The sequence below is a fragment of the Phyllobates terribilis genome, unplaced genomic scaffold, assembly GCF_046119375.1.
Source record: "Phyllobates terribilis strain yellow unplaced genomic scaffold, ASM4611937v1 Scaffold_5__5_contigs__length_657084704, whole genome shotgun sequence".
Taxonomy (NCBI): Eukaryota; Metazoa; Chordata; class Amphibia; order Anura; family Dendrobatidae; genus Phyllobates; species Phyllobates terribilis.
Window position 1 is genome coordinate 635,330,627 of NW_027362765.1, and position 13,153 is coordinate 635,343,779.

The 13,153-nt window shown below is 43.8% G+C and overlaps 1 protein-coding gene across 1 annotated transcript in view; it reads right to left on the reverse strand.

The window, feature by feature from the left end:
* LOC141273800 (mitochondrial ribosome-associated GTPase 1-like) overlaps positions 1–13,153 on the reverse strand; it is a 334,821-nt gene that overhangs the window by 27,571 nt on the left and 294,097 nt on the right. Inside the window, exon 10 of the mRNA XM_073686165.1 lies at positions 8,680–8,792. Coding sequence (XP_073542266.1) covers positions 8,680–8,792 — 113 coding nt within the window. The remainder of the gene's footprint in view (positions 1–8,679; positions 8,793–13,153) is intronic.

The window sequence follows — 13,153 nt, forward strand, 5'->3', positions numbered from 1 at the left end:
AAACTGAGATGAGCCTTTATGTTCTTTTTGCTCAGTAGTGGTTTGCGTCTTGGAACTCTGCCATGCATGCCATTTTTGCCCAGTCTCTTTTTTATGGTGAAGTCATGAATATGGACCTTAACTGAGGCAAGTGAGGCCTGCAGTTCTTTGGATGTTACTGTGGGGTCTTTTATGACTTCTTGGATAAGTCATCGCTTCGCTTTTGGGCTAATTTTGGTCGGCTGGCCACTCCTGGGAAATTTAACCACTGTTCCATGTTTTCGCCATTTGTGGATAATGACTCTCACTGTGGTTCACTGGAGTCCCAAAACTGTAGAAATGGCTTTATAGGATCTTTTGGTCTACTTCACTTTATCAGGCAGGTCCTATTTAAGTGATTTCTTGATTAAGAACAGGTGTGGCAGTAATCAGGCCTGTGTGTGGCTAGGGAAATTGAGCTTATATTCCCAAAGATGAGATAAACCACAGTTAATTTATGTTTTAAGGGGAGGAAGGTGGTGTCACGGGTGTGTTGCCACGAAGATCGTCACGAGTACACAGCCTGACTTCTCGCAGCTGACTTGTTGGTGCTTTGTGTTTCTCGGCAGTGAGGGAGTTAATTCTCTCTCTCTCTCTGGGCTAGATGAGGTCCAGCCTCGCCCAGCTGCAATCAATACTTCTGTAGTGAGACTCCTTCATATACCTGCTGGTCTGTTTGGGAAGTGTCGGTGAAAGCATTTCATTCAGACTGACAGAGCGGATCGTGGTGTTTGGAGTTGCTGAGATAAGTGTATTTGGAAGTGTTTTTTCCCTTTCCTCGCTTTATCATTTATCTCCTTTCCCGTTGGTTTTCCCTCTGTTGTAGTTGAGAAGTTGTTTGTATGCAAGGTGGTTTTGGTTTTTCCCTTGTACTGTCTCGTTCGTCTAAATACTGTGTTTGGGCATATTATTTCTTGTTCCCTTTGGTTGTGATCGGGGTCCTTCTCAGGACTAGATTACTGAGGTGCAGGGATCTTCAGGAGGTAGGGGTTACGCTGGCGGCCTGGACCTCTGTACCTTTAACAGTACCTCCAGGTTGAGGGATTAGTCAGGGCCCCAGCTTAGGGTCAGCTTAGGCCCCCTACCTCCAGTATACAGAGACAGCGTGACAGGTGGGCAATCACTTTTTCACACAAGGCCGTGCAGGTTTGGATTTCTTTTTTGCTTAATAATAAAGACCTTCATTTAACCCCTTCAATCCCCAAGCCTGTGTTCACCTTCATGACCAGGCCAAATTTTACAATTCTGACCAGTGTCACTTTGAGGTAATAACTCTGGAACATGTGAACAGATCCCACTGATTCTGAGACTTTTTTTTGTGACATATTGATCTTCATGATAGTGGTCAAATTTATTCAATATGACTTGCATTTATTTGAGAAAAAAAATCAGAAATTTGGCAAAAATTTAGAAAATTTAGCAATTTTCCAACTTAATTTTTATGCCCTTAAATCAGAGGAATGTGTTACACAAAATAGTTAATAAATAACATTTCCCACATGTTTACTTTACATCAGCACAATTTTTTAAACATTTTTTTTTGTTAGGAAGTTAAGGGTTAAAAAGTCGACCAGCGATTTCTAATTTTTCCAACAAAATTTACAAAAACATTTTTTAGAGACCACATCACAGTTGGAAGTGACTTTGAGAGGCCTATATGACAGAAAATACCCTAAAGTGACACATTCTAAAAATTGCACTCCTCAAGGTGCTCAATACCACATTCAAGAAGTTTATTAACATTTCAGGTACTTCACAAGAATTAATGAAACGTGTAAGGGAAAAAATGAACATTTAACTTTTTTTCAAAAATTTTTTACTTTAGACCCAATTTTATTTTCACAAGGGTAACAGGAGAAAATAGGCCCTAAAAATTGTTGTGCAATTCCTCTTGAGTATGCTGATACCCCATATGTGGGAGAAAACTAATGTTTGGGCGCACATCAGAGCTCGGAAGGGAAGGAGGGACGTTTTGGAATGCAGACTTTGATGGAATGGTCTGCAGGCATCATGTCGCGTTTGCAGAACCCCTGGTGTGCCTAAACAGTAGAAACCCCCCCAAAAGTGACCCTATATTGGAACTGATCTAGTGTTTTCCTTGTATGTGAATTTTATTATGTGCTGGCATGTACCGTATATTCCGGCGTATAAGATGACCTGGTGTATAAGACGACCCCCCTACTTTCCTGTTAAAATATAGAGTTTAGGATATATTCACCGTATAAGACTACCCCTTTTCCAACGCATACCAAACACCGGTAAAAATTAAAAAAAAACAGATTTGAATTTAACAGGAAAACTGTCACTCATAAACATATTAAAATAGGGGGGACCCCACGTCATTTTTTGGGGGGGTCCCCCATTCTAATAGCTAGTAAAGGCTAGGTATTCAGCTGGGGGCTGATATTAGTAGCCTGGGAAGCTCCGTGGGTATTACCCCCTTCCCAGGCTTCAAACATCTGCCCCAGCCGTCTGCTTAACCTCCGCTAGAGACTATAATGATGGGGGATCCCACGCCAATTTTCTTTTTAAAAAATCCTTTATTTTAACACTAAATGACAATTGAGGGGTTAATAAAGATGCAGTCCCTAAATTATTATTAATTTTGTAATTAATTTTTCCCAAAAATGTTGACGTGGGCTTCGCCATATTTTTGTGTCCAGCCAGGTACAGCAGGCAGGAACGGGCTGCCCCCAACCACCAGCTGCCTATTTGTACCTGGCCGGACACAACAATATAGGGAAGCCCTTTTTTTTTTTTTATTATTTCATGAAATAATGAAAAAAAAAAAGACGTGGGGCTTCGCCCTATTTTTGTGTTCAGCCAGGTACAACTAGGCAGCTGGGGGCTGGAATCTGCAGCGCAGGGAGGCCCAAGCTTTCTGGGCCCCACCCGCTGCAAATTGCAGTCCGCAGCCACCCCAGAAAATGGCGCGTTCATAGAAGCGCCATCTTCTGGCGCTGTACCCAACTCATCCAGGGCCCTGGTGCGGTGGCTCACTGGGTAATAAAGGGGTTAGGGCCAGCTTGGCATTATCAGCTGGCCCTAAGCCTGAAATTCATGGGGTCACGCCAATATTAGACATGACCGCCATGAATTTCTAGTAAAGTAATTAAAAAAAACACAACACCCAGAAAAAAGTCCTTTAATTGAAATAAACACACAATTTTTTAATGTTCTAAATTAAACCATACTTACCATCACGCCCATTCCAGCTGAAGCCAATGATCTCCTGCAATAAAAGTAAAATAATAAAGCAACCTGATCCTTACCTTCCCATGGTTCCCAGGACCGGTCCAGCTCTGCTACATCGAGATGACAGGCTGGACCGCAGCAGAACGCTGCCATCCAGCCTGTCATCCCGCAGACACTGAGAAGCGCAGGCATGCTTGTGCTCCTCAGTGTCTGACTGTGACGGCATCCAGATGAGCCGACAATGAACTCGGCTCACCTCATGCACGTCACTGACAGCGTGGGAAAATTCTCCTGCTCCCCGCATGCGCAGTAGAAGTTTCCCACGCTGTCAGTGATGGACGTCCAGGAGGTGAGCCGAGTTCATTGTCGGCTCATCTGGATGCCGTCACAGCGAGACACTGAGGAGCGCAAGCAAGCCTGCGCTTCTCAGTGTCTGCGGGATGACAGGCTGGATGGCAGCGTTCTGCTGCGGTCCAGCCTGTCATCTCGATGTAGCAGAGCTGGAGCTGTCCTGGGAACCATGGAAAGGTAAGGATGAGGTTGCTTTATTATTTTACTTTTATTGCAGGAGATCGTTGGCTTCAGCTGGAATGGGCGTGATGGTAAGTATGGTTTAATTTAGAACAATAAAGAATTGTGTGTTTATTTCAATTAAAGGACTTTATTCTGGGTGTTTGTGTTTTCTTTTAACTTTGACTATGGGGTTAGTAATGGGGGTGTCTTATAGACGCCTCTCCATTACTAACCTGGGCTTGATGTCAGCTGGCATTATAAGCTGACATCAACCCCAACCCTATTACCCCCTGCCACCGCACCAGGGCAGTGTGGAAGAGCGAGGCTAAGTGCCAGAATTGGCGCATCCTATGGATGCGCCATTTCTGGGGCGGCTGACGGCTGGTATTTCTAGCCTGGGAGGGGGCCAATATTCATGGCACCCTTCCTGGGCTACTAATATCAGCCTCCAGCTGTCTGCCTAGCCTTTGCTAGCTATTAAAACAGGGGGGACCCCACGTCATTTTTTTGGGGGGTCCCCCATTTTAATAGCTAGTAAAGGATAGGTATTCAGCGGGGGGCTGATATTAGTAGCCTGGGAAGCTCCGTGGGTATTACCCCCTTCCCAGGCTTCAAACATCTGCCCCAGCTGTCTGCTTAACCTCCGGTAGAGACTAAAATTAAGGGGAACCCCACGCCAATTTTTTTTTAAATAAATCCGTTATTTTAACACTAGATGACAAGTACAGTAACCAGCACTGTCACTGTACTTCATATATATGTGACTGACATGTTTCTGTCTATCTAATCTATGTGTGATGCTCTATTCTTTCTGTTATAAATTGTCGGGTACCGCTGCTGAATTGCCGGCCGGCTTTTTTAAAGAGACGGTGCATGGAAACACTATTATTTGTTTTAATAAATCCTTTACACTAAATGACAAGTACAGTAAGCAACACTGTCACTGTACTTCATATATATGTGACTGACATGTTTCTATCTATCTAATCTATGTGTGAAGCTCTATTCTTTCTATTCTAAATTGTCGGGTGCCGGCTTATGCCGCTGCTGAATTGCCGGCTTTTCATATATTGTCACAGAAGCGATGCGAACTTCCCTGCTCCGGACACAGCGCAGCGCTTCTGTGACAAGTGAAAACTGTCGGCACAGAAGCCCTGCGCTGTGTCCGGAGCTGGGAATACGCAGCGATGTGTCAGTTTCAGCACAGAAGCGCTGACTGTCTGGACCTACCGCCGCCGTATTTTAACTCCCTCCACCATTCCAAACGGATGTTTAAAAGCTCTATGTACTTAACCTTTGTATGTTAACATATACAAAAGTGTACGCAATATCATAATATGACATTATTCCTTTAATCGTGTATTAACTATTATAAATAAAATTGCGTTATATCGCAAGTGGTTGCCTTGTTTAAGGCTGTAACCGAACCTTAGTGTTAAAAATTCGGCAAAACACAAGGACTTACGGGAGACAGTACAGACAACCAGACTTGAATGTAGAAACATGGACCAAAAAGACCTTTTGCAAGTAACTAAGGGAGTTTAACAGACAAGGTCCAAGCGACCAGTCATGTATGCTAGAGCACAAGGAAAACAGTGGAAACAGAGTAAGGGACCTAATGACCTAGCATCAGTGCAGTGATGGAATTGTGGGGAAAATGGACATTACTCCAGGAAGTGAAAAAGCTCTTAAAAGGAGACGGAGCAGACTGACTTTCCACCCATTTTGCCTTTGGCCTAGGAAACTGGCAACCCAGTGGGGGCAGGGAATATTCTTTTCTCCTACTACACAGAGCCATACAGTATATACAGTTATACAGTATTCGGACTATAAGACGCACCCCCTACTTTCTTCCAAAATTTTGGAGGAAAAAAGTGCGTCTTATAGTCCGAAAAATACGGTAAACGTCTGCAGGCAAATGCTAGAAGTCTCGCAAACAAAAGGAATGAACTAGAGACTCTTATGTTGGTCACAGAATATCATGTGGTGGGCATTATGGAAACCTGGCTGGATGAAAGCCATGATAAGACTGGCCCACAGGACACCCTGACTCTATGATGAGGAACATACTTGTGTTTCTGGGTGGCCTGTAGGCAGGCCTTTTCTGATCTAGACTGATCTGGCCTAGAGCACCAGGATAAGACCCTGCCTACAGTCCCGCCCCGGAGCATGGGCAGATCAATACCTCAAAACTGCAAACACAGATTACTCAAGAACCACAAGACGGATTTCTTCACCTCGGGTATCATTTTAATCATTGCAGCAGCCTCAACATGACACTGCCTGTAGTTTACTTAGCAAAATCCTGATGACAGGTTCAGTTTAAAATCATCAATGCCAATAAGAGAAAAACAGATGGTATAGGCCCCTTAAAAGACGATAATAACAAGATAACTATGAAGGACAAAGAAAGGGCTGAGATATTTAACAGGCACTTTTCATCCATGTTCACCAATGAACCATCTGCTCCAGGGATCTTTCAACAAGGCAAAAATCAAAGTTCACCACCTGACATAACTAATTTAAGGCCGCGGCCCCACTCAGTATTTGGTCAGTATTCAGTCAGTATTTTTTCTCACGAGTGGTAGCCAAAACAAGTAGTGGGTGATAAATGCAGAATTGGTGACTTGTTTCTATTATACCTTCACTCTTATACCTCGCCGGGTTTTCACATCTCCATTCTTTGTAGGTGGGAAAACTTGCAAACTCAGCAGTGTATCAAATACTTATTTTCCCCACTGTTGTGCAATTTCTCCTGGAACCACCACAAGTGACACCATTTTGGAAACTATACCTCTTGTGGAAAACACCTAAGGTTGTAGTGAGCATTTTTAACCATCAGGAAATTCACAGAATTGTATAACATTGGGCTGAGTCAATGGAAAATTACCATTTTTTCCACTAAAATGTTGATTTAGGCCCAACTTTTTATTTTTCAAAACGGGTAATAGGGGAAGATGAATGGTACAATTTACTATGCAATTTCTTGTGAGTACGCCAATACCCCATATGTGGTCAAAAACTACTTTATTTTGTGATTTTTTTAATATATATTTTCTCAATTCTTTTGTAAACTTTTTTTTTTTTCACTTTATTATAAACTTTTTTTTTACTCTGATCACTGGTATAATGCATTATAACCTGTCAGTGCTGCACTGACAGAAGACACTTAGACCATGCTCTGAACATGGTCTAACAGGCCTGCTGTAGCTGGGTGACCCGGATGTTGTCCTTACGTCCTCTAGTAGCCATGGCAACGATTGGGCCCTCGCGATGACGTCGTGGGAGTGGCGATCGGATGGGAGAGGGAGCCCCTTCCCTCTCTCTGCCTTCTAAATGCTGCGATTTATATCAATTGCGACATTTAGGGGATTAAAATGCCTGGGGCGGTGGCAGTGTTAGCCGGGTCTTGGCTGTAACTTAAGCCGATCTCCCGGCGGGCGATCGAGAGGGCACAGCTTCACGTCAAAGGTCGTGAAGGGGTTAATCAGTATAACAGCGCTATTATGGCCACGGCTTTACTTCATACTTCTAAATTCTGCTGACAGGTTCTCTTTAAGGTACATAAGATTTTTTTTATCACTTTCTATTTTATTTCCTGTGACAATATGATTAAAGGGGTACTCCAGGGAGGTAAAAAACGTTTGTACTGTCCCTGCCCTCATAAATGATAAAGATGAGATACCAGTGCATTTCTGTTATCTTTAGAACCCTTGTAATTCAGTATGACAGGAGCGGCTCCTCATCCCTCCCATCTGGTACAATAGGTCACACAGCAGTGTGCAGCTCCCCACTGCGAGGAAAAGTCAGACAGAGAAGAAGGGATGTGGCCATACCCCCTGTTCTCCACAGAGAAAACTATCAGGAGACTGGCTGATGGTAAGAGCATGAGGCTGCACACTGCTGTAATGTCCCAGACGGGAGGGGAGAGCAGTGCAGTGAAAAGCAGCTCCTGTCACACCAGCCCCCTGATAATGTCTCCTTGTCTGCAGGCCTAGGTGAGTAGGTGTTTTGGGGGCGCCCCCCCCCCCCCTGTTTCTAGTAGCAGCCAGCCCCCTGATAATGTCTCCTTGTCTGCAGGCCGAGGTGAGTGGGTGGTTTGGGGGGCGCCCCCCCCCGGTTTCTAGTAGCAGTCAGCCCCCTGATAATGTTTCCTTCACTGCAAGACAACTAGCAGGGAGCAGGCCACGAACCTTGAGTCTGCTACATCCGGAGGCTGTGATGATTGGTGACATCAGTAACGTGACCGCTCACCACTGCCGCCGGAACACAAAGAGTAGCATGAGGTTATCGTGAGAACCGCTGGCTGTGATCTGCGGTAACCTTAATGACGTCACGGCTCATCACAGCAGCCGGGTTCACATCCTATTCTATGTGTTCCGGCAGGCGTGGTGAGCGGTCATGTTACTGATGTCACCGCTCATCACAGTCCCCAGATGTAGCAGAGTTGAGGATCGTCGACATCCTAATTAAGGCTTTAAGCCAGACTCTGTGGATCATTTCTTTTTTTGCTAATAAATAGGTGAAAGAGGATAATTGTGTGTGTGTGGGGGGGTGCTTTTTACAATCAAAGGACTTTTGTAGGTGTGTCTGTTTATTTCTTTTGACTACGGGGTTAGTAATGGTGGTGTCTCACAGACACCTCTCCATTACTAACCCCAGGGCTTGATGACATTACACAGCTGACAAACTCCAGAGCCATTACCCTGATTGATACCGCACCAGGGCAATCGGGAAGAGCCAGGGCTAAGTGCCAGAATTGATGGATGTGTTTTTTCTGGGGCGGCTGAGGTCTAGTGTTATTAGTCTGGGAAGGAGCAAATATTATAAAGATGCTAGGTGAGAAAAATCGCATTATACTCTCATGTCATAATTTCCTGGATCAACATTGGACCGATTTTTTATACGATAGTGTGACTCCAGCCCAACAAATGTTGTGTTTTGAATACCTACCAACGCCAGTTATGGCTTTCACTCTCTGTGTCTTTCCAAGCTTAAGAGCAATCTTTTTTAGCAGGGTCTCTATGTTTGAGCAGGGTCCATCAAGCTCATATTGCTCCACATATCTGAGAAAGTAATAATATTCACCATTAACAATTGCAACAACAAAATTGCTAATTTTAAACTCTTGCAAATGCCAAAAAACAACACATAAATGTGATTATTACAGATGAATTATTCCAACAAACATCAAACTTCAAAAACACCAATGGGATCATTCAAATCCACGAAAAAGATAATTAAGAACTTCCTTTTATTCATTAATGATAACAAAACAATAATACAAGTGGAAATGGTCAACAATACAGATTCAAAGTATGGTCAATTAGCACAATACAGATTTACACCATTACATCCAAGCAGAATTGCTCTCTGGTAATATTTTCCTTTCTTTTTTACCAATGTGTATACGTGAAACATCTAATATGGTATCTTACCATGGACTCTGTTAAGAGGCAGTCAGTATGAGCATGTGCACTGTAACCCGAAAACTCGATCGCACCACTGAAGGCTTCTTTTACAGTGCATGCATGTCTGTGAAATTACAAGGAATGTTTCCTGGATATGAGTGTATTGTTTTGAAGGCCAAAAATGGTGTGAGGTTAGTGACAGGTCCCAGTTCGTATGCACTACCCAGATGGTGTGCATTAGACAATTTATGGCCACCATATATAATCTGGCAAGACAGGACATGCGTAACTCTACCCCTCAAGAAAACTTATGCAAAACGCACATCCGGCCATTTGTCGGGCTTAGCACTTAGCGCTTGCACTTTATTATGAATGAGCACCTTATTTTTCTATGATGCTGTGGGATGAAATTCATTAGTGATGCTGACATGCATTGTCAGGTATACTTTATTTCAGCTTTGCTTATAGACATTATGTGAGGTGAGTATGATTGTTTATTTTTTTTTTTGTGGGCAGCGTAATGGGGACTCAGAGGGTGCCATGCATACCAGGATGGGGGCTCAGAGGGTGCCATGCATACCAGGATGGGGGCTCAAGGGGTGCCATGCATACCAGGATGGGTGTTCAAGGGGTGCCATGCATACCAGGATGGGGGATCAAGGGGTTCCATGCATACCAGGATGGGGGCTCAGAGGGTGCCATGCATAACAGGATGGGGGATCAAGGGGTGCCATGCATACCATGATGGGGTCAAGGGGTGCCATGCACACCAGGATGGGGTATGAAGGGGTGCCATGCATACCAGGATGGGGGATAAAGGGGTGCCATGAATACCAGGATGGGGGATAAAGGGGTGCCATGAATACCAGGATGGGGGATAAAGGGGTGCCATGAATACCAGGATGGGGAATAAAGGGGTGCCATGAATACCAGGATGGGGGATGAAAGGGTGCCATGCATACCAGGATGGGGGATCAAGGGGTGCCATGCATACCACGATGGGGTATCAAGGGGTGCCATGCATACCATGGTTGGGTATCAAGGGGTGCATGCACACCAGGATGGGGGATAAAGGGGTGCCATGAATACCAGGATGGGGGATAAAGGAGTGTCATGCATACCAGGATGGGGGATTAAGGGGTGCCATGAATACCAGGATGGGGGATAAAGGGGTCCCATGAATACCAGGATGGGGATCAAGGGGTGCCATGCATACCAGGAGGGTTGATCAAGGGGTGCCATGCATACCAGGATGGGGGATCAAGGGGTGCCATGCATACCAGGATGGGGGATCAAGGGGTGCCATGCATACCAGGATGGGGGATCAAGGGGTGCCATGCATACCAGGATGGGGGATCAAGGGGTGCCATGAATACTAAGATGGGGATCAGGGGGTGCCATGAATACTAAGATGGGGATCAGGGGGTGCCATGAATACCAGGATGGGGGATCAAGGGGTGCCATGAATACCAGGATGGGGGATAAAGGGGTGCCATGCATACCAGAATGGGGGATCAAGGGGTGCCATGAATACTAGAATGGGGATCAGGGGGTGCTATGCATACCAGGAAGGGGGATCAAGGGGTGTCATGCATACCAGAAAGGGGGATCAAGGAGTGCCATGCATAACAGGATGGAGGACCAAGGGGAGTCATGCATACCATTATGGGGGATCAAGGGGTACCATGCATACCAGAATGGGGATGGGGGCCACGTATACCAGGAAGAAGGGGCCATATATACCAGGATGGAGGATATTAACAGAATTGGGGGACATTACCCCAATACCAGTGTCAGCAGCAGACCCCCTCCCCCATAACAGGGCATCATGACCACATTTTTTGCTTACATTTTTTTTCCGGTGCGTCTTATAGTCCAAAAAAGACGGTATATATTCTATTTATTATCTATTATATATCTAATATATTTCTATCATCTATCTGCTTTTTTATATAAGATTGCTTTATTAGTTTGGAAACTAACTTTAAATTACATAGAGAATTACAGTATGCAAAAGATGATGTTAACTTCTTTACCACCTTGGGATTTTGCGTTTTAATCTTTTGTTCCCCTTCTTCCCAGAGCCATAACTTTTATATGGCCATGTGAGGGCTTGTTTTTATGGGGGACAAATTGCACTTTTAACGACACCCATTGATTTTTATCATATTGTGTACTGGAAAACGGGAAAAAAATTTCAAGTGTGGTGAAATTGCAAAAGAATTGCAATTCCACAATTGTTTTTATTTTTTTTATTTTTTTATTTTTTCATGTTCACTAAATGCTAAAACTGACTGGCCATTATGATTCTCCAGGTCATTATGAGTTTGTAGATACCAAACATGTATAGGTTGTTTATTTAAATGGTGAAAAAAAAAATCCAAAGTTTGTTAAAAAAAAAAAAAAAAAAGTCGCCATTTTCCGAGACCAGTAGGGTCTCCATTTTTTGAGATCTGGGGCTGGGTGAGGATATTTTTTTTTTTTTGCATGCCGAGCTGACGTTTTTATTGATACTATTTTGGGATAGATACAATGTTTTGATCATCTCTTACTGCATTTTATTGCAATGTTGCGGTGACCAAAAAAAAAGGAATTATGGTGTTTTGATTTTTTTTCTCGTTACGCCAATTACCAATCGGATTAATTCTTTTTATATTTTGATAGATCGGGCATTTCTGAACTCGGCAATACCAAATATGTGTATTTTTATTTTATTGTTTTATTTTGAATGGGGCAAAAGTGGGGGTGATTTGAACTTTTAGGGTATGTGCACACAATCAGTAATTGTTGCGGATTGTACGCAGAGCACTTGAGCTGCGTACAAACCGCAGTGGCCAGATGTTACAGCATAGTGGATGGAAATTGTACAAATCCCATGCCCACTATGCGTCTCCGTGCACCTGCGGATCACCCGCGAACACGGACATGCGGAGCGTCTTTCCAGACCGCAGCACGTCAATTTTACTTGCGGAGTCGCTAGTCTCCACAAAAGAAATTATATCAGTGCAATGTATAGGATGTGGTGAATCCGCATGGTTCAATGAACACATGCGAATTCACCTGCGTGCAGCGCTTTGCGTTCAAAACGCTGCCAATACAGACCGTGTGCACATACCCTTATATTTTTAATATTTAAATTGTATTTTTTTTTACTTTTTACGTGCTTCAATAGTCTCCTTAGGAGACTTGAAGCTGCAATCATCTGATCGCCTGTGCTACACATAGCAAAAACGCTCATCTGCTATGAGCGCCGGCCACGGGGCGACGCTCATAGCAGATTGGCAATGACAACCACAGGGTTCTCCTGCAGACCTTGAGTTGTAATGCCGACCCATCCGCGCCCCGCTTATGACGCGCTTCCGGCGTGTGCATGTTAAATGCCGCTGTCAGATTGATAGCAGCATTTAAACATGTTAACAGCCGTGGGTGGATAGCGATTCCACCTGTGGCTGTTAGGGACATATGACAGCTGATCACGTCAGCTGTCCTGTGCCTAAAAAGAGGTGCGGGCTTAGCATCGGAGCCTGCACTAAAGAGGGGGAGGCAACCTATGATGTAACTATAGGTTGTAAAGGGGTTAAAAACACACTGCATACGGATTGCATACGCAAGTCATATGGATGTCATACGGATGCTAGGTGAGAAAAATCGCATGACCCTCGTCCAACATCGGAGATAATTTTATAGACGAATGTGAGAGAGGCATAAAACTAAAGATTTTGTAATGAACGTTATATTATTAACCTTACTTTCATGTTATGGGTTAAGAAAAAAAGTTTTATGAATCTCAGTCTTACAAAAATTTTTAAATTGTTCTTGTATGAAGTGAGATAATGATTAAAATATTACTTTTCAAAGGGGGTGTACCCATTTATGCTGAGCAAAGTATGTGTATATTTCACAATTAGATTCAAATGATCTCATCCTACCTACTTTTCTTCAGTCACTACCACAGATAAGCTTATTGATTTTATCTACAGGGAAAAAAAAAACACAAATAACCTATATTGCAGTTC